This window comes from Onychostoma macrolepis, chromosome 25 (assembly GCF_012432095.1).
Source record: "Onychostoma macrolepis isolate SWU-2019 chromosome 25, ASM1243209v1, whole genome shotgun sequence".
Lineage (NCBI taxonomy): Eukaryota > Metazoa > Chordata > Actinopteri > Cypriniformes > Cyprinidae > Onychostoma > Onychostoma macrolepis.
Genome location: NC_081179.1, coordinates 19,277,904 through 19,302,920, shown reverse-complemented (window position 1 = coordinate 19,302,920; position 25,017 = coordinate 19,277,904). Strand labels below are relative to the sequence as shown.

Here is a 25,017-nt window from a genome sequence, read left to right as displayed (position 1 = left end):
GAGATCAGAGACCATTTTCTTCATACAGAATCTCTCCAGATCCTTTAGATTCACAGCTCCATGTTAGTAATTCTTCTCTCCAGTTCACCCCACTCATTGTCTGTAGGGTTCGGGTCAGAGGACAGGGACAGCCATGGTAAAAGATTCATTTTGTGCTCAGTGACCCATTTTTGTGTTTATTTTGATGTTTGTTTTGGATTGTTGTCCTGGTGGAAGATCCAAACACGGCCCATTGTAAGATTTCTAACAGAGGCAGACAGGTTTAGATTTTTTTTTTTATCTGTTGGTGTTTGACAGAATCCATGATGCCATGCATCTGAACAAGATTTTCAGGACCTCTGGCAGAAAAACAGGCTCGCAACATTAAAGATCCATCAGTATATTTAACCGTGGACATGGGGTACCTTTTTATCCCTGTTTGTACTAAACTCATCTGGTGGGTTTGCTGCCAAAAAACAATTTTTTCAGTTTCATCTGACCATAGAGTGCCATTTGAAGTTCCAATCGTGTCTGACAACTGAATATGCTGGAGTTTGTTTTTGGATGAGCTATGAGAATTTTTCTTGAAACCCTCCCAAACAACATGTGGTGATGTAGGGTAAAAAAAGGGATATTTTTTTTTAGGTTTCTGACCCCAAGACTCAACTAATCTCTACAATTCTCCAGCTTGGAGAGTCTTTAGCCACTCAAACTCTCCTACTCACCGTGCATTAGGACGATATAGACACGTCCTCTTCCAGGCAGATTTGTAACATCTTTAGTTAGTTGTAACATCTTTAGTACATCTTAATTATTACCGTAATGATGGAAATGGGATTTTCAATACAACTTTATATTATTTTCAACTTTATATCTTTTCTTACAGCTACTTTCTACTTTGTGATGCTCAACAATCTTCTTCTGCACATCAGAACTGTATTCTTAGGTTTTACTCCTTGCGATGGATGATTAAGGGAATTTGGCCTTTGTGTTCCTCATAGTTATAATCCTGTGGAACAGTAAGTCATGGCTGGACAATTTCTTGCTCCTAGTCACCCTGGTGTGCTAAAAAATGTAAATATGAATGGGAATATAATTCAGAGATATTTTACTCATAAGAATTTCTAGGGGTGCCAATAATTGTGGCCAACATTCATTGGAGAAAAACATTTATTTCATCATGAGATTTTCTCCCCACTTTCAATTGTTTTACTTCAATTAAAGGTTAGAATTTTGTGAATTTTTTGAATGAAAGATCAAAAGGATAAACAATACAGATTTATTTTCACAGCCGCCTTTGCTCATATTTATCAATATTAGTGGAGGGCACTGTATATACATACACACTAGTCAACATTTGAAGTGGATCAAAACCTTTCATCAAAGTTGTCCTAAAACCTAAAACCAAAATTTGTTATTGTCTTATTCTTATCTTAACTTATCTGAAAAATATGAAAATTTGCATAATTATGGCAGATTGAAAAAAAAGCAGTTGAGTGAACTGATCTGAGACATACAGTGGGATTTGCATACCTGACCTTTGTTGGAGTTCTGCATATACTGCACATGCTTTGGAGGTCTCTTGTGCTGTAACTCCTCACCATTGTTCTCCTCAATAAAGACCTGTCTTTATGGTCTGCCCCTGTGAAAGAGGAGAAGGTGGTATAAAAACCTGAGTCCAAACCCAGTCGCCCACGTACAACACACACAGAGCTGTGGGTCAAGGTGAAAGCCAGCGGTAAGAAAGGCCCTCCGTATGACCAGGAACACTAAATCCATTGGGAATAGGAGGAAAAATTCCCCACTTCCCACTCGAGAATACCATTCTGTGCTCACTCGGCTTGGGGATTTTTCTTTCATTCCTCGTCTTGCTTTCGAATGTGAGAGCGCAGAGAATGAGAAACTGTGTGGGCATCTGCGGCTTTTGGTCTGTGTAATATGTTAATAGAACCAATTTTACTTTGTACAAACAAATGAAGGCATATGAAATGGGGTGCGGGTGATTCATACACGTAATCAGATGTTTGTTGAGTAAGTCGAGTGAGGCAGTGTTTGGACTGCGTGTTCTGGAGGGATAATGATTACGGAAGCCCAGCTGACGATGAGCGCATGATGACATGCAGTCGACACAAAAGACTCTCCTGTCTTCCCCCCTCACATCACCATCAAAGCTTTTAGCATGAATGCTGTGGCTACCAGATTTCATTCTCACTGCTAAATGGGTTCATAGGGAAACTGTTAACAAATATTTTATAACAGGTCAGTTTTTAATATTTTTAAATTATATTTATGTTTCTTATTAGTTTTTTGTTACATAAATTATAATAAATAAACCCTGACATTATTCAAATGTTTCTGTTTCAAAATATGAAACATCCTTGTTGTTTTCAAATATTTTTTTAGTAACTTTTGAGTAAATAGTGTACTAAATTATGTGCATATTTAATTTTTTTATATTTTTTGTTATTATTAAATTGTTGTATTTTTCTACATTTCTAATGTTATTAGAAATAATAATTATATATAATTAAAATTTATATTTCTTACTAGTTATTATAAAGTCTAGCCAGAAATATTAGTAAAAATAACATTTGTTTATTTTTTAATTATTATAATTTTTATTACTTTGCACCAAATATTCAGAATCAGAATCAGAAAGAGCTTTTATTGCCAAGTATTGCCAAGGAATTTGTTTTAGTGTCATAAGCTTCCAGTTCACAGAGACAACAACACACAGACAGTAAAAATAAGATGAAAATAAAAATGTAAATATAAATAAACAAAAAAGAAATGAAAAAGAAAAATAATTTGAAACATAAATGATTGTACATACAGTTGTGCTATAGATGATCGAGTGGTATAGAATAGAAGGAGATGCAGGGATGTACTAGGATGGAGGTGGTGGCAAATAAATTTAAGGTTATTGCACATTGTTATTGCATAATGGGGGGGAGGGGGGATGCATTTAACTGTTCATAAGTTGGATTGCCTGGGGGAAGAAAATATTCTTTCTATTCTTCTTGCTGTTCTCATTAGTATAATTATTAGTAATTTCGCTCATCACTCTCTACCCCACCCAGTCAGATCAGATGTGGAAAATATCTAACTTCCCTTTGGTTTGTTTTAGTGTATGTGCAACAAGAAGATTAGTAATAATTAGGTTCATGAGAAGCTTTTAAAAGGCTCTTCAAAACCTTATTCAAATGTTACTGGTTTCTTTTCAAAGAATAATAATGCATTATGGTATAATTCAATAATCCATATTTAACTCTGCCTAATTAACACAGTGGAGGTTTTTGTCTGAGTGCAAGAAATGTGTGTTATTATAAGCTATTGGATATGAGAGTGACAAGTTCCACTGAAGCTGATTGTTCCCAGATGCAGCCGTGTTGTGTGCCAGACTGCTCTCCGATCCCAGAGTTTATATATGGCAACTTATAAAACTGTTACATCATAGCAACAGTTCTCTTCAATTGCGTTTGCTGGAGTCGGTAGGTAACTTTCCGTGGGATTTCTTGCCCCATTGCCTGTGTCCTCGAATGACCGTAAATCAAAAGCATGTGAAAATGTTTCTACACTATAAAAGAAAAACCACAGAGACTTACCATAACAAATTTTATAAACTTTTGGTGCCACAAAATTATGTATTCATGCACTTTATAGCATTTTTATGCTATGTTAGTGTGGCTGCCTTCCAATGTAGAGTCAATTAAAAAAAGGTTTTGCCATAATCTGAAAACAACCACTACAATTTATAACAGACTGTCACGAATCTGGTCTGTACTTCCATTCACTCACCACCAGAGGTCACTCACTCACCATCATCCATCGCACAGATCACACAGCTGTCACATATTTCAATTGCACTGATTGCACACACAGCTCTCACTAATCACACACTCTATTTCAACCCTGGACTTTCCTTCCGTCACGGCCGAGTATTGTATGCATTATCGCTGCCCTACAGAGCCCCGTTAGTTTTCCTAGTCTTGCCTTGCCTTGCCTTGCCTTGCCTTGCCTCGCCTCGCCTAGCCTTGCCTTTGTCAGATTGTGTTTTCCCCTGCCTGGACTATCGCTGACGTTTTGGATTACCTCTCCTTTCTCGCCCCTTTGGATACTGTTCGCCGTCGTATGACCCACGCCCGTTTTGTCATTGTTTGACCCTGCCTGTTATGACCACGTCTCTCTTCAGTAAAAGCTTGCACATGGATCCACACGTCTCACATCTCGTCAGCCCCGTAACACAGACCTCTTTACAAACCTGGAGTGCAATTATTTTAATAATTGTTTGATCTGCAGCTGATGTTCCCTTGGGCGCAATGTAGCGGCTTTCACGCGCTAATGCTAATTGCTAATTGCTAATGCAATTTGAATTGGAAGTATGTTTTGCACATTGTACTCTTTGGTGTCCTGTTAAAAAAATATATAAATACACACATATTACATGTAAATATTTATATTCATATAATTTATATAAAATAAATATATTTAATAGTATATAAACGTAACATATTGTTCTTAAATATATACATGCATGGGTGTGTATTTATTTATATATACATAATAAATGTACACAGCACACACACATATACTATGTAAACAAAAACCTTTATTTTGGATGTGATTAATCGCGATTAATCGTTTGACAGCACTAATTTTATATATATATATATATATATATATATATATATGAAGAGTTCGGATGCAAAAGCCTCTAAGTGCCGTCTGAAATTTTCATCTAAAATGAGCATTTTTATCAGGCTCCTATGTTTAGGTTCAGTCATTTTACTCTTAATGGCAATGTATAGGTCATTTTCTATAAAATTAAAGTGAAATAACTGAACATAAATATATGAGAGTGATTAAAAATGCTCATTTTACAAGAAAATTCCAGACGGCACTTAGAGGCTTTTGCATCTGAACTCTTCATATATACACACACACACAACCCGAATGTTGGGACGTTTTTTAAATTTGAATAAAATGAAAACTAAAAGACTTACAAATCACATGAACCAATATTTTATTCACAACAGAACATAGATAACATAGCTAATGTTTAAACTGAGAAATTTTACACTTTTATCCACTAAATGAGCTCATTTCAAATTTGATGCCTGCTACAGGTCTCAAAAACGTTGGCATGGGGGCAAGAAAGGGATGAAAAAAGAGTCAGCTGGGAGAACATCTAGCAACTAATTAAGTTAATTGACATCAGGTCTGTAACATGATTAGCTATAAAAAGGATGTCTTAGAGAGGCAGAGTCTCTCAAAAGTAAAGATGGGCAGAGGCTCTCCAATCTGTGAAAGAGTGTGTAAAAAGATTGTGGAATACTTTAAAAACAACTTTTCTCAACGTCAACAAATCTCATCATCTACAGTGCATAACATCATCAAAAGATTCAGAGAAACTGGAGAAATCTTTGTGCGTAAGGGACAAGGCCGAAGACCTTTGTTGGATGCCCGTGGTCTTCGGGCCCTCAGATGACACTGCATCACTCATTGGCGTGATTCTGTCATTGACATTACTAAATGGGCCCAGGAATACTTCCAGAAACCACTGTCGGTAAACACAATCCGCCGTGCCATCTGCAGATGCCTAAAGCTCTATCATGCAAAAAGGAAGCCATGTGTGAACATGGTCCAGAAGCGCTGTCGTGTCCTGTGGGCTAAGGCTCATTTAAAATGGACTGTTTCAAAGTGGGAAAGTGTTCTATGGTCAGACGAGTCCAAATTTGGCATTCTTGTTGGAAATCACGTACGCTGTGTCCTCTGGGCTAAAGAGGATTGAGACCTTCCAGCGTGTCATCAGCGTTCAGTTCAAAAGCCAGCATCTCTGATGGTATGGGGGTGCATAAGTGCATACGGTATGGGCAGCTTGCATGTTTTGGAAGGCACTATGAATGCTGAAAGGTATATAAAGGTTTTAGAGCAGCATATGCTCCCCTCCAGATGACGTGTATTTCAGCAGGACAATGCAAAACCACATACTGCAGCTATTACAACAGCATGGCTTCGTAGTAAAAGAGTCTGGGTGCTGAATTGGCCTGCCTGCAGTCCAGATCTTTCACCTATAGAGAACATTTGGCACATCATTAAACGAAAAATACGTCAAAGATGACCACAAACTCTTCAGCAGCTGGAAACCTATATCAGGCAAGAATGGGGCCAAATTCCAAAACCAAAACTCCAGAAACTCATGACTTCAATGCCCAGACTTCTTCAAACTGTTTTGAAAAGAAGAGGAGATGCTACACCATGGTAAACATGCCCCCGTCCCAACTATTTTGAGACCTGTAGCAGGCATCAAATTTTAAATGAGCTCATTTTGTGCATAAAATTGAAAACATTTCTCAGTTTAAACATTTGTTATGTTATCTATGTTCTATTGTGAATAAAATATTGGCTCATGTGATTTTAAAGTCTTTTAGTTTTCATTTTATTCAAATTTAAAAAACGTCCCAACATTTCCGGAATTCGGGTTGTATATACTGTGTCTTATAAACTCTTGCCAGAAATATTAGTAAAAATAACCTTTTTTGTATGTATTATTTTGCACCAAATATTTCATTTATTAACAAATTTTAATTAAACTTAAATTAAAGTAAAAAGAATTTTCTCTAATTTACAAGAATGTAACATTCTTTAAAATTTAGATTTTAAATGGGGGTCTTGACCTCCTTGACTGTATGTAACAATTAAAATAACAGAAAATGTTAATTATTCTAGCCATAATAATTGTATGAAAATAAATCTAAATTATTTAAAAAATGTAATTAAACATGATTTTTTTTAAATTAAACATTCTTTGAAATTTAGACATCAAAGTAACATCATTTTCACCTTTTGAAGATGAGCAAATTATCTTTATTATTATATTTTCTCAATTGTTACACAAACTATTCAACTCTGTTACCCAAGATATTGTAAGAAAAAAAAGAGTTCACAAATATTTTCCTTTCATTTATGGTAAATATCAACAACTAAAAACCAATATTTTGCCAAAAATTAGCTGCCCCAGTGAGTGACGGCTTAATTTAGGCAACATTTGCAGCCCTGTTACCCATTCTATCATAGGTTTGTTTTATTATTATTATTTACATGTAATTTTTTTATTAAAATGCATTAATTTTGCTTTGTATTTAATGTTACTTGCTAGAAAACCACAAAATCACCAAAGACCTGTTTTAAATATGTTCCAAATGTTGGTCACGGGGTTGTTAAGTAATATAAACCCTAAAGAATTAATAAGAAAGCTCATATATATAATTTTCTTTGACCTAATGAAGCAGATGATTTTCTAGAGGTTAGACACCACCCTTCACAGAACATTTATTTAAAAATATATGTTTTAAACGTGCCATGCAAGCTGTGTACTTACATCACACTTTTCGCCACAGTTTTCTTGGCCTTTGTATGGTGCTGCCATCTGTTGGTGGTTGGTGACATTGTTGTTCCTGGTTTATTTGTCATCATGGAGGCCAAACAGCAGTCATGTATTATTCAGAACACCTCTTTCTCCTTCCACATACATCACATCTGCTCTCCTGCGATTTCAATGATGCCAATGAAAGGAAACACCATTTATAATTGTCAGGTGGGCCAGATGTGCGCTTGAATCACAGGTAGGTCTGAGTCCTCAGGCGCCGAGCACATCGCTCAGGGGAAGACAGGAGACGGTGTGTCTGGAAGAGAGATGTGTATTGATTTTTACAGTATTCGCACAAGGTAAATATCTAAATGGAGTCAACCTTGTGTGCTAAGATTTCATGTAAGACCTGGTCATAACCTTAAAGGGATAGTTCTGTCATCTTCTACTCATCCTCGTGTCATTCCAAACCCATATGACTTTCAAAAAGAGACATGTTTAACAGTATGTCCAGACTGCCCTTTTCCATTGTCAGTCTGTCAGTCTCCAAAAATAGGCATTATAAAGACTTGTGATTAGTGCTGTCAAACGATTAATCGCGATTAATCACATCCAAAATAAAAGTTTTAGTTTACATAATATATGTATGTATGCTGTATGTAACCATAGTAACATACAGTTACAGTTAAATAGTAATACAGACAAAAATATTGTTCCGGTCAAATATTGCAGCGCAAACATTATTAAAATCTTTAATACATCTCCGCTGCGTGTCGTACATTCAAATCGTTTAATGCACAGCTAGCCATTGATTATCCCGTTTATGCCATGGTCATTTGCCAGCATTCACATATTAAAGATGTTAATAATATTTGTGCTGCAATATTTGACCGGAACGATAAAAATGACAGTTATTTTCATCTGTATTACTATTTAACTGTAACTGTATGTTACTATGGTTACCAATGTTTATAGGAAGTGCATTAATATAGAACGTGATTAAACTGACCTGGAACTACCTGTGCAGTTCAATGAATTTAATCAACACCTGCCAGCCAATCAGAATCGAGTATTCAGACAGACCATGGCATAAATTTATATATATATATATATATATATATATATATATATATATAGTGTGTGTGTGTGTGTGTATTTACACACACACACACACTACTATATACTTAATTCTTCTTTCTTTCTTTCTTTCTTTTTAACAGGACACCAAGTAGGACAGTTTTTGTACAATGTGCAAAACATACATGTAAATATTTTCAAAATATATACTGTATGTGTGTGTGTGTGTGTGTGTGTATATATATATATATATATATATAATATAATATACACAGAACACACACTTATATTATACAAACAAAAACTTTATTTTGTATGCAATTAATTGTTTGACCACTACTTGTGATCTATATTTTAAGGCTTTGTGTGATAAACTGACTAATTTATGTAACTATTTGTATTCAGGAGACATGCAAGAAACAGTTCTGCTTCGGTCATTGAAACTAGTTCAAGACATATTGAGATGGCATGTTTCAATATGCTCGCTATACTGTATGTTAGCTCTGTTTTTCACACAAAGCTGCCATAAGGACTTTATATGACAACCTACATTCTGTTAACTACTTTACTGGTGCTTGTACTGGTCATTAAAACAGCAGCATGTCATTCCAATAGTGCTAACTATAGTATGTGGTTCACTGAAGTAGACTCGATTATGATTATATTTTTTTGCAGAAATTATTCTGTGCGATATAAAGTCAATTTCAAGATTTTAAATTCATTTTGCTATCATTTTAGTCTTCACCTGTGTGACTCCGCAGAAACTCACTTTGAAGAGAAGGATCTTCAGGAACTAACGTTAGCACTCCCTCAACTTGGACCTTTAAAGACTTTTCTTTAAAATAAATGGTTCCAGATTGTATAATTGCATCAAAGTTACTGCTTCGCTAGTGAAAATGTCGCTACAAATGACCAATTACACAACACTGAACATCTGTTAGAGTTCCTCCAAAAGACTAGATATTGATTAATGCAGGTGTTCGCGAGCCCCTAGCGGCAGATAGTAGAATTGCACGTCTTTTAAGACGTCAGTATTAATTAAACGTATTAATTCATTCGTATTGATAATAAAGGAATTGAAATAGGTATTTTAAAATAAAACACGTAGAATTTTATATATATATATATATATATATATATATATATATATATATATGGGTAATTCTAGAATTGGGGTACATTTTGTTTCTCCCAGGTAAACCTTCTGTTATTAAAAAAAAAAACACTTCACTGAATTGAATAATACCACGAATTATATTAAGCTATCACCAAAACAATGCTTGTATGTATATTAAGGGACATTTTGTCTTGAAAATAATAACTGAAAGACTGCCACTACACCTATTATTGACTGTTTTTGCCTCCTGATTCATACATTCAGCTTGAATTATCATGAAATAATTAAATATAATTTTAATATTTTTTGTGTTTACTCTATTAAGTTACATACACAATTGCATAAAATATCTAATTTTTGTAATATTTGTAATTTCATTAATTAAAAAAAAAATGTGTCTGTCCCTACGTTCTGGTCAACTCTGTTACCTAGCTTATAAAAAGGCATAAAAATCTTTAAAGCATTCATAGAAAAAACATGTGACTTGCACCAAGTGTTGTCACTTCCTCTGGTAGGATTCTTTGGAAGGCATTGATGTATGTCTTTATTCTTTATTATCATTCATTTGTACAACATGTTTAGGATACACCAATAGTAGATTAATTATTTATCAAATCTGTTATTTTGATTTTGCAGATCATTCACTTTTTTAAAAACAATAATATTATGGAAATCCATAAAATTCTGTTCTAGACATGCCATGTGGTATCTGGTTTGAGGGTTAGCATCTTGAGCTAAAGCACAAAATGGTGGAAAATGTCAACTATGTTACTGTCAACTCTGTTAGTGGTTTAAAAAGTTTAATGAAAACAGAGTTGACAATGAGTAACAGAGTCAAATATTCCCAATTACATTTAAGTATTTTGAATTCTGGGTCATTTTACTGTAAATTATACATTTGTTTTATATCATTACAGGCTAAAGAAATTGAATTACAGGTAAATTAAACTCTCAGCAGCAGAAAGGCAAGGGCAACAATGGGCACAGCAACATGCTGACCCTGTAAGGAAGGCAGAAAATAGACAGAGATAGACTGCACAAAAGGAAAAAAGCACCACTACTCAAAATACAATCTTGTTTTTCTCTAATGTTCATAAATACTAATGTAAACATAAGGCTTCAAAGTAAATATACAATTCTTGCAAACTGCTATTCCTTGAATCAAGAGCTCTTATGTCTATAAAAAACTTGAATAGCTCACATTTACATACTAAATAGACATATGGGCAGAAATTGCCAATAACTGATTTGCATGCCCAGGGTGAGGGAGCAGCTATGTCGTCTTATTTTCCAGATCTGTAATGCATGAGACACATGCAGTTAATTTTCAATTACTTGAAAGATCTGTAATTCGCATGTATTTGATAAAATTATATAGTTGTTACATTGTGGAAAATATTGCTGTTTTTGGTCTTTTAACTACAGGTGGTCAACTCTGTTTTCTGATGTCAACTCTGTTACCATCGATGTCAACTCTGTTTGTTTAAAGTTTTGCTTTAAAAATGATAATTATATGTGTTTTATTGTTAACAAATTGATCAGAAACTAATTAGCCTGATTAGTACTACTACTACTACTACATGAAATTATAAAAGCTATGCTTAGAGAAAATGCACACCATGTTGGCAACTTTTCAGTTAAACGTGTTGATATTTTTACTCTAAAACAAAAAGTCTATATATTATTAGGTTTAAAGTTTAATTAATGGATTAAGAGACAGATGTTCTCCTAGGGAGGAAAGGGTTTTAAATTGTGTTACATTTGTTAACAGAGTTGACAGATTTTTCTGTTAGTACATTGATTTTCAGAATAAATATTTAAAATTTTACATGTTTAAGATCAGCAAATATAGAAAATATTAAATTTAAAGTGTGTTCTATGAAAATAGAAAAAAGTTGAACAAAATAAAATATATATTTTTTTATTTCTTTCTCAGCTTGTACCCACAATTCTAGAATGAGTCACACACACACACACACACACACACACACACACACACACACACACACACACATATATATATATATATATATATATATGCATGTATGTTTATGCATGTATGTATATATATATATATATATATATATATATATATATATATATATATATATTTACACACACACACACACACACATACATGCATAAACATAAATTATTGACTCAATATCGTTGTAGTGTATTATATATAATACATTACAACGATATTGAGTCATTTAATAATTTCTGTTTTTAAATGATTAGAAAATTTAATTTCAGGTGGCACTTCAGGGAGGGTTATGGTATTAAAGTGTGAAAACCTGCCGTATAGTTGCCATAGAGTTTGCAATGAAATAATTACATTTACAGCGCCATCTTTTGGTAGGATGAGAGGTTCTTTATTCCTTAACATGACGACAACTTTGATAGTGAAGTTGAAAATAAAATATATGCATGAAATCAATAAGTAAAGAAACATAAAAACAGTTATAGAATACGTATCATGTAGCAGCAAGAATGAATTCTGAAACGTATGCTGAAAAAAAATAAATAAATCAAGATGAACGGTTAAAGAGTGCAAGAAAAAAAATTACTATTATTTAATAATAATAATAACAATAAATTGGCTAATTTAAATTAGGCTAAATTACATTAAACTACATAAAATAATAAATTAAAATAAAAAGGGCGGGATCCGAGAAATAGGAATAAATATTTATTAAATGTGGATGTGTCTCTTGCAGGATATTTGTGTTTATTTCTGACTGCAGCTGAGGTGAACAATGACAGGCACGGAAGCGACGGTCGCGGGGGAATCAGTGGTTGTGTCCCAAAGCCGAGTACGCTGCCTAACTAGACAGTTTTTTTACAAACATTTTTTGGTTCATTCCGTTCATCAGTGCTGATAGTCGTCTCGCTGGGCTTTGAAATTGAAACACTGTCCGTGTTTACTTCCGGATTCCTGAAATCAAGCAGCAGCGGGACTGAAAGCATTAGACACTGAGTGTACTTCATGCCTGCCTTACAGACATCAAGACACGAGCACCGGAGCACCGGAGCACCGGCATCCCACAGCACGAGCAGCACAGTTCTGACAACTGAACCCCACCAGCCCTCATAGCACCAGCTCAAATCGAGGCTCTTTAGAAATCAGTCAAAGTCAATGAGGAGCAGCTCCGTGTCCAAAACTGTTATACATTTAGGCTCCACTCCAGAAAGACCCAATCCAGCCCTGATATCATTTTAAACAGCCGGTGAAAGTCAAAGCAGGGCTGGCGTGGATCAGCTGCCAGCAGCATGGACTGGTTGATGGGGTGAGTTCAATTATAATTTTGGCCACTTATGAATTATCATGTGCACTCTTAAAATCAACGGTTCTATGAAGAACCTTGAACATCCATGGAACCTTTCAAATGCAGAAAGGGTTCTTTAGATTTTGAAAATGTTCTTCAAAATGGTTCTTTTAGGAACTGTTCACTGAAAGGTTCTTTTGGGAACCAAAAATGGTTCTATGGCATCACTGCCAAAACACCCAATTTGGAACCTTTATTTTTAAGAGTGTGTGAGAGTTTAAGAAATTTAAGTTGTTTTTCTTAAAAGTGAACGAGCTTTGAAATATAGTAGAATCAGCTCAATGACTGTATTGGAAGTGTCTCAGTCATTCCGTAGATATCGTCTGACATAGAACATGGCACCTTGTTCTATTCGTGTGGTTTCCTTCATGATATCCTGCCACATGAGAAGCTACACCCTGACCTGTCGGGTTATTTTAGGTCAAGAATCGATCAGAAGACTTAAATATTTGTCAGCGACGTATTACAGATCCATTAAGACATTTACTTTTTGACACCTAGTTAGTTTTTGAGATTTTCTCAGGTATCGGTTGGATGGATGGATGGATATCTATCAGGAGGTTACTTTTACATTAACTTGACTGCATGAGCTTTACTTTTTTCCCCCCATGTAAACTTCATTTTGAGTTACATCTTACCTTAAAGTTTGAGTGTATGAAGTACTGTATGCTTGCTTGGTTGGTTTATCTTAAAAGGGTAGTTCACCAAAAAAATAAAATGTGGTTTCAAACCTGTATTTCACTTTTGAAAAATGAATTTTTGGCCATACAGTGAAAGTCCCCCCATTGACCCCCATTTGTTGTATAGACAAAATCAAGAAATATCTTCAAAATATATTTTTAGAAGAAATTCATACGGGTCAATGATGACAGGATTTTCATTTTCGGGTGAACTATCCCTTTAAATGTGTTGGAATTAAATAATGTTTTACATAAACAGTACTTTTGACAAATATGTTTAAAGTGATATTATCTTGATGCATGAAATGAAGACTTGATTCATATCAGTGACTAATTACAAGCTGTTTTATTCTGCAAAAGTTGGACCTCCTTCATGGTGGCAACCATATTGATATCACTTTTACTTCCTGAATCTTGGTAGCCTCTTACTATTGGACACTTTTGGTTAAAGAACGTTCTGGTATCACCTGTTTCAATTCTTTCATAAATTGTTAGAACTTAATTCAAATGTAAAAATCATTTATTTCATAAGAAAGTGTTTTATCTTCATGACGCAGTACTGATAGTGTATCGGGGTCATTTTATACATCGTTTAATACCTTTGTTTGATAGCAAGTCTTATCATGTTTTAGTTCAGTTGACATATTTTCCTTCAAGCAAGTCTTTTTTCAATAGCCATGATGACAGATGTTTAATCTGACGGTTATGATTTGCAGAACAGAAGAGATACTGTTATTTTTAAACTGTAGACTGACTGTGGTTCAAGATCAGATTCGGTTGTTTCATCTCAGTTGCAGGTTCAGATCTGCTCAGAGCCTCACTATTTTTGTTTTGGTTAATATTGCAATTTAAAATGGCACTTATTTGTATCTGCCTTTAATTCACTGAGTACAGCTGACATTGCATGTGCAAAGCAATGAGCAAGCTTCCATGAGCAGGTTGATACTGGTCTCATAAAAGGACAATTATTTGTAGATATATTTGTATTTAATCCTTTATTTTTTCTGCAGACTTGACTGATGAATGTTGTCCAGAGATTTCGGTGTGATATTTATGAAATTAATTAATTAATTAATAATTAAATTAATTGATTTTATTTATTTTTTTAACCATGGAAAAAGCTGCTTTTATTGAAACTTATTTCTGCTATGGAATAAAAGACTTTAAAAAAGGTAATTGTGACTTTATCTTGCAATTCTGAAAAAAGTCCTACTGCAAGTCATTAACAGTCCTTTGCAAAAAAAAAAAGCACGCTTGTCTTCGGAGAACTTTGAGTTTAGCCTATATCTCGCTATTCTGAATTTTTTATCATGCAATTCTAAGTTTACATCTCACAGTTGAAAGTAAAAAAGAATAGTCAGATATAAACAAAAAAAAACAAGCTTGTTTGAGATAACATCTTACGATTCAATTTTGACTTTTTTTTTTTTTTTTTGGCAATTTTAAGTTTATATCTTGCATTTTTAGTTAATTTTATACTGTGCCTTATGATTAATTTTATATCAGTATTTACATTTTTGAAAAAATCACCAGCAAATAGACAAAATTCATACTGAACTTCATAAGTGCTCTGTTATGATTTTTACCCCCCTATTATATAATATGGAATGTTTTTGTAATCATCTTAGCTGTTGTCTTTTAAGCAAAGTCAGTGTCTTAGAGCTTTGTGAACTCCCATCTGCACTCCCATTGGTTGTTGCTGCATTATATCACTGCTCATTTGCATAAAGTCGAACTGTCTGTTGCTCATGTTGGATCAAATCAGGAACTCTCATTGAAAATGAATGACTTACGGTCACTTCAAATAGATGTCACCCATCAGCGCCTTCAGGGTGTTGACTAGCTGTCGCCATGCAGACTTTTCTGCCTGACTGTGCAGATTCCCATATGCAAAAGTAAAAGCTATAATTTACATATATGACTGAGCACATGCAAGATAAAACATGCAGCAGAACATATTTTGGTCTCACTTTATTTTGATGGTCCCTTTAACACATTCTATTGACTATAAATAATGTTGCACCTACATTTCTACTGACTCTCATTAGAGTGTTAGTAGTGTATTAGTTGACTGGTAGGGTTAGGGTTAGATTAAGTTGACACGTTCTTGCAAAGTTACTTATAGTCAGTAGAATATCTGTTGGGAGACCAACACAATAAGGAGTTAGTAGATATGAAGCAGACAGTCTACTAATACTCTTATGAGAGTTTGTTGACATGTAGTTGCAACATTACTTAGTGTCAACAGAATGTTCAAAAGGGACCATCAAAATAAAGTGTTACCCATATTTTTAAGAGCATCTCTCTGCTGTCAGTGAGAGGTCACATGTGGCTTCAGCCTCTGGTCATAGACAGAAGGTCAGGCATTGTCAGGCATTCCTATGGGTTTATGCCATCATGCTGCTGGTTTAACAGGTCCAAAGACAGTGACCATACATTCACATTCCTATCTCATTACATAAGCATCCTCTGTTGAACTGCTGTTGCTGTTTTTGTCTGTTCTAACCACATAAAGCATCATGCTGGCCGTTGCAGGCTGGTAGACCAAATCCTTTCCTGTTTTGATGACTTGCATAGGTGACATTTTGGCTTCTGCCCTGTGATTCACCCAACATTCTGGCAGAAAAAATGGTTTAACTGTGTTTATTCAAACTTGCAAGTAAGTTTATCATAAAAGACAACATGAAAGTCATTGAATAGAATATCATGCAAGAAATAATTCAGGTCCGGACTTGTTTTTACTTGACTTTCACAACCCAATCTCATGTGTAAATGTAACTATTTTACAAAGTGGCAATCGTAAAAATCACTTTGCCATCATCTCATATTTGTTTTTTTAAGTTAATCTTTAAAAACCCTAATAGCACTGTTAAATGTAATCTTTAGATAATCGCCAAATGAATACCTGTTTTTAATACTGCACAGTACAGTGTTGTGAAAATTCACATGAAGCATTTAAAAACAACCGATTTTTATTTTTAATTCATTTATTTAATTTATAAAAAATAGTACAGAATTGGCCATTTATCTGCTATTATCCATAACGTCAATAATTATCATCTTATCATTTATCGGCAAGAACATGTCAGTAATTATCATCTTATCATTTGTCGGCAATGACGTCAGTAATTATCAGCTTATCATTTATCGGTAATAACGTCAATAATTATCACCTTATCATTTATCGGCAATAACATGTTAGTAATTATCATCTTATCGTTTATCGGCAATACATGTTAGTAATTATCATGTTATCGGTTACTGGCAATAACATCAATAATTTCATCTGATCATTTATCAGCAATAATTAGCATTTTATTGGTTATCAGCAATAATATCAATAATTATCAGCTTATAGGTTAAAGGGGTGGTTTACTGCTTTTTTTCTTTGCTTGATTGCGTTTATGGGGTGCAATATAACGTCTTCGTGTTTCGTTTGTTAAAAAAACGCCTTATTTTTCATATATTTCACCTTTATTGTAAGCCGCTTTCTCCTCTGTCATTTGAACGACCGGTTGACTTCCTGATTCTCTGAAACCACTCCCTCAGAAACGGGCAATGGGCTCAGATTGGTTAGTTGGGCCGGTGTGTTGTGATTGGCTAAACTGCGTACTGCACATTGTCCGGAAACTTCACGCCCATTACCTTCACGGGCGACAGTCGCATGTGCTGCGGTCAAATGTAAATAATGGTGTCAATATTGCCGTATCAGTTTGAGCCAGAATCAGACCCAGAAAGCGGTAATGAAGAGAGTCAAGCAGAACTTCCGCAAGCACGGCTCTTACAAAACGTTTCTGAATGAAGTTTGCTGTTGTGATTACATACAATTTTTTGAAGTTTGTACACGTTTGTCATAGACACACGAAATAGCATTTAACTAACTGGCTACTAAAGCCAGCGTTGGCATTTTGTTTACGTTCTTGATAAAACTAAAACATTACGTCTGAAATTATACATGCAAATACATTTAAAATTATTAAATCTTACTTACAGGTTGTGGCCCAACAACTGCTGCCTCTGGTTTTAAAGTTGGAACTGCTCCATGTTTTAGTAATAGTTTCTGTGTGAATCCGGCATTGAACTCTGAACTCTCTTGATTCTGGAAGCTGTCTTCCGTAAAATGCGCAGCACAGAGAGCTGAATTAGGATTGTAATTGTCAGGAACATAATCACACATAAATTTTAACCATTGTTGACGAACTACAGCGTTCGTAGGAAGCCCGAACACAGAAGACCTGACAGCTGGGTGAAAATAACACCGTTTCGACGGCATGGCTACAACTCTCCACTATAACTCTTCCTCTTCGACAAAGCCGCAGAACATGGCCTTGCCCCCTCTTTTGCGTGTTCCGGAGGGAGGGGTTGATGCAAATTTATGGGTTTTTTACGTATGCAACCCAGGAAGTATCTCGTTGTAGTCCCATATGAGTCGTTTTTGTAGGCATTAAACTTCCTGATTTTTAAAAGACGATATCTCCGCTTACGTTAAACTTTCAGCGCAGCAACTTTGCAGATACTGTTCATGCACCAACAGCAACATTACACACTATTTAAAATGAAAAAAGTGAAACAATAACATGTTAGTAATTATCATCTTACCGTTTATCAGCTATAACGTCAATAATTATCAGCTTATCATTTATCGACAATAACGTGTCAATGATTAGCATCTTATCGGCTATTGGCAATAATGTCAGAAATTATCAGCTTATCGGTTATTGGCAATAGCTTGTCAGTAATTAACTTATTATCGGTTATGGGCAATATTGTCAGTCATTTTCAGCTTGAAGGTTATTGGCAATAACGTCAATTATTAGTATCTTATTGGTTATTGGCAATAATGTCAGTAATTATGATCTTATCAGTTATCAGCAATAATGTCCGAAATTATCAGCTTATCGGTTATTGGCAATAGCTTGTCAGTAATTATCAGCTTATCGGTATCTGCCAGTATTTTAATATCAGTGTATTATTCTCTGTCAGATTTGATTTCATGTTGTCTTTAATCTGCTTAGACAAAAGTTCTGTAAAGAAACAGTCAGGTTCTGTCAGGGGACAGGTTAGCATCCTAGTTTGAATGCTAGCAATAGTTTTATAGACTTTTAGCTATTGGTGTCAAGGAGGGCACTTGACACACAAAGGATGGAGTACAGAACTTTTATTGGAGTGGAGATTTCCACTATGTAGAAAAATAATAGCGATTACAGAAAGGCCGGAGGGAAGGAAGTGTTGTCCGCTGGGTGGAGGGAGCCATTGTTTTCAGAGGAGTGCTTTATGGGAGCTATGTCAGATTTTACAATAACCATGACATTTATTATTCCAGGTCAAGATTTTAGGACTGGTCAGCTTCAGTTTTTAATGTAGTTTGATATATTGTTTAAATATTTAAATTTTTTTTAAATGTATTTGTTTCCTGTAGACCATTAGTAGACAGCGATCCATGGAATGGTAAACTGTGATTATTTAGGGTCTGATGAATGAAACATTATTATTTGCAGTCTTTAGAACTGTTTTTGACTTTATTGTTTGGTGAATTATGGCAGTGTGTTTTCCTTCTGAAAGGTCCTGGTCTGTCCTTGGGGTTTGTACTTGTTTTACTTGGCATTGCTGCTTGCTTGCTTGTTTGCTTGCAAATTCTATATTTGGTGCAGAACCGACGGCGCCAGTACATTTCAAAACAAGCCCAGAGTTGAGTAAAATTAAGCTCTCTATACTGTATTTAAAACATTTCTGAACTCCCGTAGTTCTTACATGATGCACTATTTCAATTAAATAGAAATGCAATTGGATTTTTTGTAGCACCTGCTTGTTTAAGGGTCAGTGGTGCTGTAACTTTTTTTATGCACATCTTTTAATTTATTCAAAATTACATTAAAAATCCAATTCATATATACAGTGACATTTCTATGATGAGCATGTTTTTAATTTATATGAATTAAAAAAAAAAAAAATCATATTTTTTGAGGTGCATTGAGTAAAAAATGTCTTCATCATAAAAAAATTAAAGAAACAAGTAGTTTGTCTTTCTTTCTTGGAAAAAATAAAAAAATAAATCGGAAAACTTCATTGCTGTTTAACATTTGAAAAACTTGTTCGTCTAGCTCAGTCTCATGAAAATGTGTATAAATAGTACGGCAAATAAAAACGAAAATTTGTGGTATTGATACGCAAAAATGGACTTTGGCGTATATATAATACGAACGTGTTTGACGTGCATATAAAACGCAGTTTTCACGTGCATATGATACCAAATTTGTTGGCGTGCATATGATACGCAGTTTTCGCGTACTTATGATACGCATCTACCCCACAACCCTAATCCTACCCATCGCGTAGTGTATATATACGTCAAAGTCCATTTTTGCGTATAAGTACCACGAGTTTTCATTTTTATTTGCCGTACTATTCACACGCACTTTCATGAGATCGGGTTGGTTCGTCAAATAAGTCATGTGGTGCAACCACTGTAAAAATAAAACAAGAAAATAATAATGTAAACCCCAATGACTCTCAAGATCAAGAAATCAAACCATTCAATAACAAGGCAAGGGTAGTTCAGATTGTAAAATGTCATGCGATGCAACTGAAAAATATTTGAATTAATATGTCGAGATGTTTGTAAAATAAGATACTTTTTTACCTTTAAAAAAACTGTACTAAAACTATATGATATACATGAAGTACATTTCTAAACAAGAAAAAGTTTTTGTTTTCTTTATCATCAACACTTTAATTTGTCATTCTAAAACAGGCGTAGAATCAGTAACTAGAATCGATATTTTGATATAGCTATAAAATATTGTGGGCGAATCATTTGTGTTGTGGCCAATGTGTATTTCAGCTAGTCGTGCAAGACTGACATTTTTGTTATAACGATAACCTTTTGTGATTGTGTTGACCTCTTTTATCTTAAGTGAACTAAGCTAACAATTAGCTCATAAAGTTCACAGTCATTAGCATTGTAAAGCCAACACCACCATACAAAATGTCAATAAACTAGCTTTCTTTAGGGTCTTGAGGTAGCTTGTGTAATGTTGGCTTAAACAGACTCTTCAGAGCCTCCACCAGTCTATAAAAACCAAAAACAAACCCTTATGCCCTGACCTTAGTCCGAGTCTTTGTTTTTGGCTGTCGAGGAGGAATGTCTGCTGTCAGCCAATGAGCTCTGATTAAACGGAAGGTCATGTGATCCTGCCTTTCTTTAATTTGATTTGGTCCTGACTGAGGTACAGTATGTCTTATCCTTTCACTCATATTAACTATTATGCTGTTATTATTATTAAGACTTCATCATGTCGTTTGGCTGACATGCCATGACAGGTTCTTTTGATGTTTTTAATATTGGTTTTGTTAAAGTAGTTACCCTTTGTAGTCAAAATCTCTTTGTATCGCATAAAAAGTGATTCTGAGGCCTTTCTGGTGTAATCAAAAGCAAAGATTTGCCATTGAAAACGGTTTAATGATTTTCAATAGAGTTTGACAGTTCAATGAATTCTTACTGTACAGAAGTAAGTGTGTTTGGTAGTTTCACAGGTTTCCTTGTTTATTGTTATATGCGCGCCGTCTTCAGGCTGGATCCCGTTATTTTATTTCGTCTGTGCAGTGCGTTTCGTATCTGTAAACATCACTGTCTGAATGGAACCGCTGGTAGATTAAATACGCCGTTTTAAACGTAAATGTTTTAATTATTCACGTAAATAATAAATAAATCAATAAAGTTATGTGTATGTAATATATTTTTACATTCACATTAAATAAATTTGATGGTAATACTTCAGTCTGTTTTCTAAAGACTGATCAGAAATGATGAGGTTAATTGTAATTGTTAATGGTTAATTTTATTGTATTGTCAGTACTGTTTTTTTAAGCACAAAGGTTAAAACAAAACTGCATGTATTTTTGTCCGATTAATGAAATTTTTTTTTTTTAATTTTTATATGTATATAGTAATATTTGTAATATTAATAAATAATATAAAATATTATTATGAAAAATAATTCATAAAATATTAATATAAAAATACTTAATATATAGTATTCATATTAATATAGTAACATTTTAATTTTAAATACAGTGACGTAAAATGTTAAAGGTAAAATAATTGTATTATTTAATTTTATCTTTATAACAAAACACACATTATTCTTCTTATTACAATATAGCTGTGTATTATAGGAAAAGGGCACCCTCACAAAGAAATCATTATATTACGGGGCCTTATTAATTTGTTAAGAACTGTTAATATGTTAAATAAATCAATATTAATTCCTTTTGTATTTATTCAGTAATTAGTTTCAGAATAAATTATTTTAAAAGAAAATGATCATATCAGTTATTGTAGAAAACGTGATTTCATAATCTGTAATGGCCTGAATTTCTATATTTGGTGTATTCCCTAGTAGCATTCATTCATAATGGAACAAAAACAGTTTGTTTATTGCACAATATCACCTTTAACTTCTTTGACTTGTGTGCTGTGTAATTATTTAAAGGAGGACTGCAATACATCCAGCCACTGGACAGCAATGTCAAGGTCAGATCGGTTCACATTTCTGTGCCACTGGCACTGAGTCAAACCCAGAGCTCATTCACACAGCTGCAGTCAGGAGCAGAAGATCCCAGAGGTGCAACCTCATGCCATTCAGCACAAATAAAAGATTTCAATCAAAGTCTCAACAAAAACAGCTGATGTATGTTCAAGCATCTGGACTTGGTTTATCATAGTTTAAAGAGTTATATATGGATGGATGGCCAATCAATCAATCAATCATTAATTAATTAATTAATTAATTAATTAATTTCAGTTAATCAATGGTGTATGCATTTATTTATTATTATTATTTTTATTTTTTTAATAAACTGCCCTTGGTTTAGATACTACTAGGCGATTAAATTAAATGCACTCAACTTGAATGAGAATTTGATTGAGTTTTCTTGATTTTCCTCTCATATCCGTTCCCACTCATTCTAAAAGTGAAAGTAATCATTGCTAAACATCTGAAAGGAACTAAGAGATTCAAAAGAGCGATAGGAAACGTTGACGAGGTGCGTAACGTCTTTCACATCTCACTGTGAATGTGGCCTCTGAGCTGTCACTATTGAGAACAGATCTTGCTCTTTGCAGACAGGAAATAATCCACATAATAAGGCACAGTTAGCGATTCGCAATATGGATCCTGAATAACGTGCTGACGTTAAATGTAACAATACTGTGGCCATGAGACAGAACAGACGTCCATGTATCGCATTGATCTACGTCAGTGTATTTCTTACTTGATATCTCTGTATAACAAGCACATTTACTAAGGGAATCACTTTGCAAAATGTGCAGTGTTTGTAGCTTTCACTGCATCACAGAACAGTTGTCTTATTGGGCAGTTAGTGTCTTTAGCAAGTAAAAGCTTGACAGCTGCAAAACGCCCCAGAAATGACCACAGACAGACAGTAAAAACAACTGTGCTTGTCTTATTTTTGAACCTTGAGGTTTCGGTTCTCTATCAAATCAACATGGTTGTCGTGCTACTTGTGAATTAAGTTGTATTTTCAATGATTAGAATTTATTAATTTAATATTCGGCCATGCAAATGGGTGTTTCTTCAGGGGTGAATTATTTTTTGTGGACCATTTGATTATTATTTATATATTATATATTATTATGTTCATTTATATTTATTATTATAATTTTTTTAAGAATTTTAATGAATCCTTGCTGAAAAAAAGTTTAAAGTACACTGTAAAAATGACTATGATTTTAACGGTAAAAAACTGTGAAAATGCTACAGTAAAAACCTGTTAAATGGTTAATGGTAAGTTCCTGTAAAATTTCCTAGGCAATTAAGTTAGGCAATATCGCGTTCATTATCGAAGGCAGATAATGAACGCAGTGATCTACGGCTCCGTGTATTAAATGGCGCTCCATTTGAAAACAGGTGATGGAGATTTACCGCTAATCAAGGAACCGGCTTTACTGACGAGATGCGCATGCATATCGCATGCGATATATCGCCCAGCCCTAAACTGACGTTCCCAGAATTCCCTGCATTGCATTTCAAATTTTGATTGAATTTGATGTTTTTACTTTGGAATAACTATGTTTCTTCTTTGTTTTTTTTTTTATTAGGGTTGTATGGTACATCTAATGTTGTTAAATTAATGTTTATTGCATATTTCAGTTTAATGAGTCTCACCATGATGGTGTTTAGTGCTTGTGTGAATGACTCTGTGCACCTTCTATATATGTTATTATTTAAAAGCTGCTTGTGATGGGCTTTGGTTCATCATGTGACTTTCTCATCACCACCTGCATTTGGTGGTTATCAGTGTATTTCAAAAGTACAAAACAGATTTCAGTACTTTAATAGGTTGGTATATTAACATTATATCAATTCATGAAATTATGGTTTTTAACTGTAAATTTAAGTTAAAACCGTAAAACCTAAAATGTTGTTACCGTATTTTTTACGGTAGAATTCCGGCAACCACAGCTGCCATTTTTTTTACCGTAAATTTTACAGAATTTTTTTTACAGTGTAATTTTATGGACATTTATAATGTTACAAAAATTTCTATTTCAAACAAATGCTGTTCTTTTAAATAAAATTTTAAAATGTATTCAAATAGAAAACAGTTATCTTAAATTGTACTATTTCACAATATTACTGTATTATTGTGTTTGTATTTTTGATCAAATAAATGCATCCTTAAGCAAGCAAGCAAGTTTATTTATACACAATGAATACACAAAAATTTATTTATTTCATACACAATGGTAAAATGGTAAAAATACATATTTGTAAAAATCATAAAAAATAATTGCAACAGATGCGTAAAAAAGCAAAAGAAAAATAAAAGCAAAGAATAAAAAAAATTTAAAAAATATTCAAAATGTATTAAAAACAGTTAAAAATAAAAAGTAAATAAGATACAGTATAATCATAACATAAAATCTTACCAAACTCAAACTTTTGAATGTAATTTTAATTGTGATGGACATAACACTGGTAGAAATGTTCAAGACAAAAATGAACCAAAATAGTCTGTTCGTCATTTGTCTGTCAAACAGACACTTCGTCATTTTTTTCCCAAAACATTTTCAGACATCCTGTCAAAATCTCACCCATGTCTGAAATGTGTTTGCAGAACTATGTGAAACTCCATGTGTCAGCTGTTCTTCGGCATATGAAACAGAAATGAAACCATACGCAGTATAATGACTTGAAGTGCAATGCTCTAGATTACAGGATATTGCAACGAGACAAAACAGTTACACTGAATCTACCCACAAAAACCCCATAATTCAGTCTTGAGTCAGAAACATGAAAACCACCTGATATGAAGTTTCATAATCATTCATGCGGTGGGAGGGGTATTGTTCACCCAAAAAATTAAAATTCTGTCATCATTTACTCCTCATGTCAGTTCACCCATACAACTTGCTTTCTTGCATAAAACACACAAAAAAATAGT

At 34.0% G+C, this 25,017-nt stretch overlaps 1 protein-coding gene across 1 annotated transcript in view; it reads left to right on the top strand.

The window, feature by feature from the left end:
- The first annotated feature begins 12,311 nt into the window (after positions 1–12,311).
- mob2a (MOB kinase activator 2a) overlaps positions 12,312–25,017 on the top strand; it is a 45,191-nt gene continuing 32,485 nt past the window's right edge. The window contains exon 1 of the mRNA XM_058767042.1: positions 12,312–12,832. Within this exon, the coding sequence (XP_058623025.1) occupies positions 12,816–12,832 (17 nt within the window). The 5' untranslated portion in view covers positions 12,312–12,815. The remainder of the gene's footprint in view (positions 12,833–25,017) is intronic.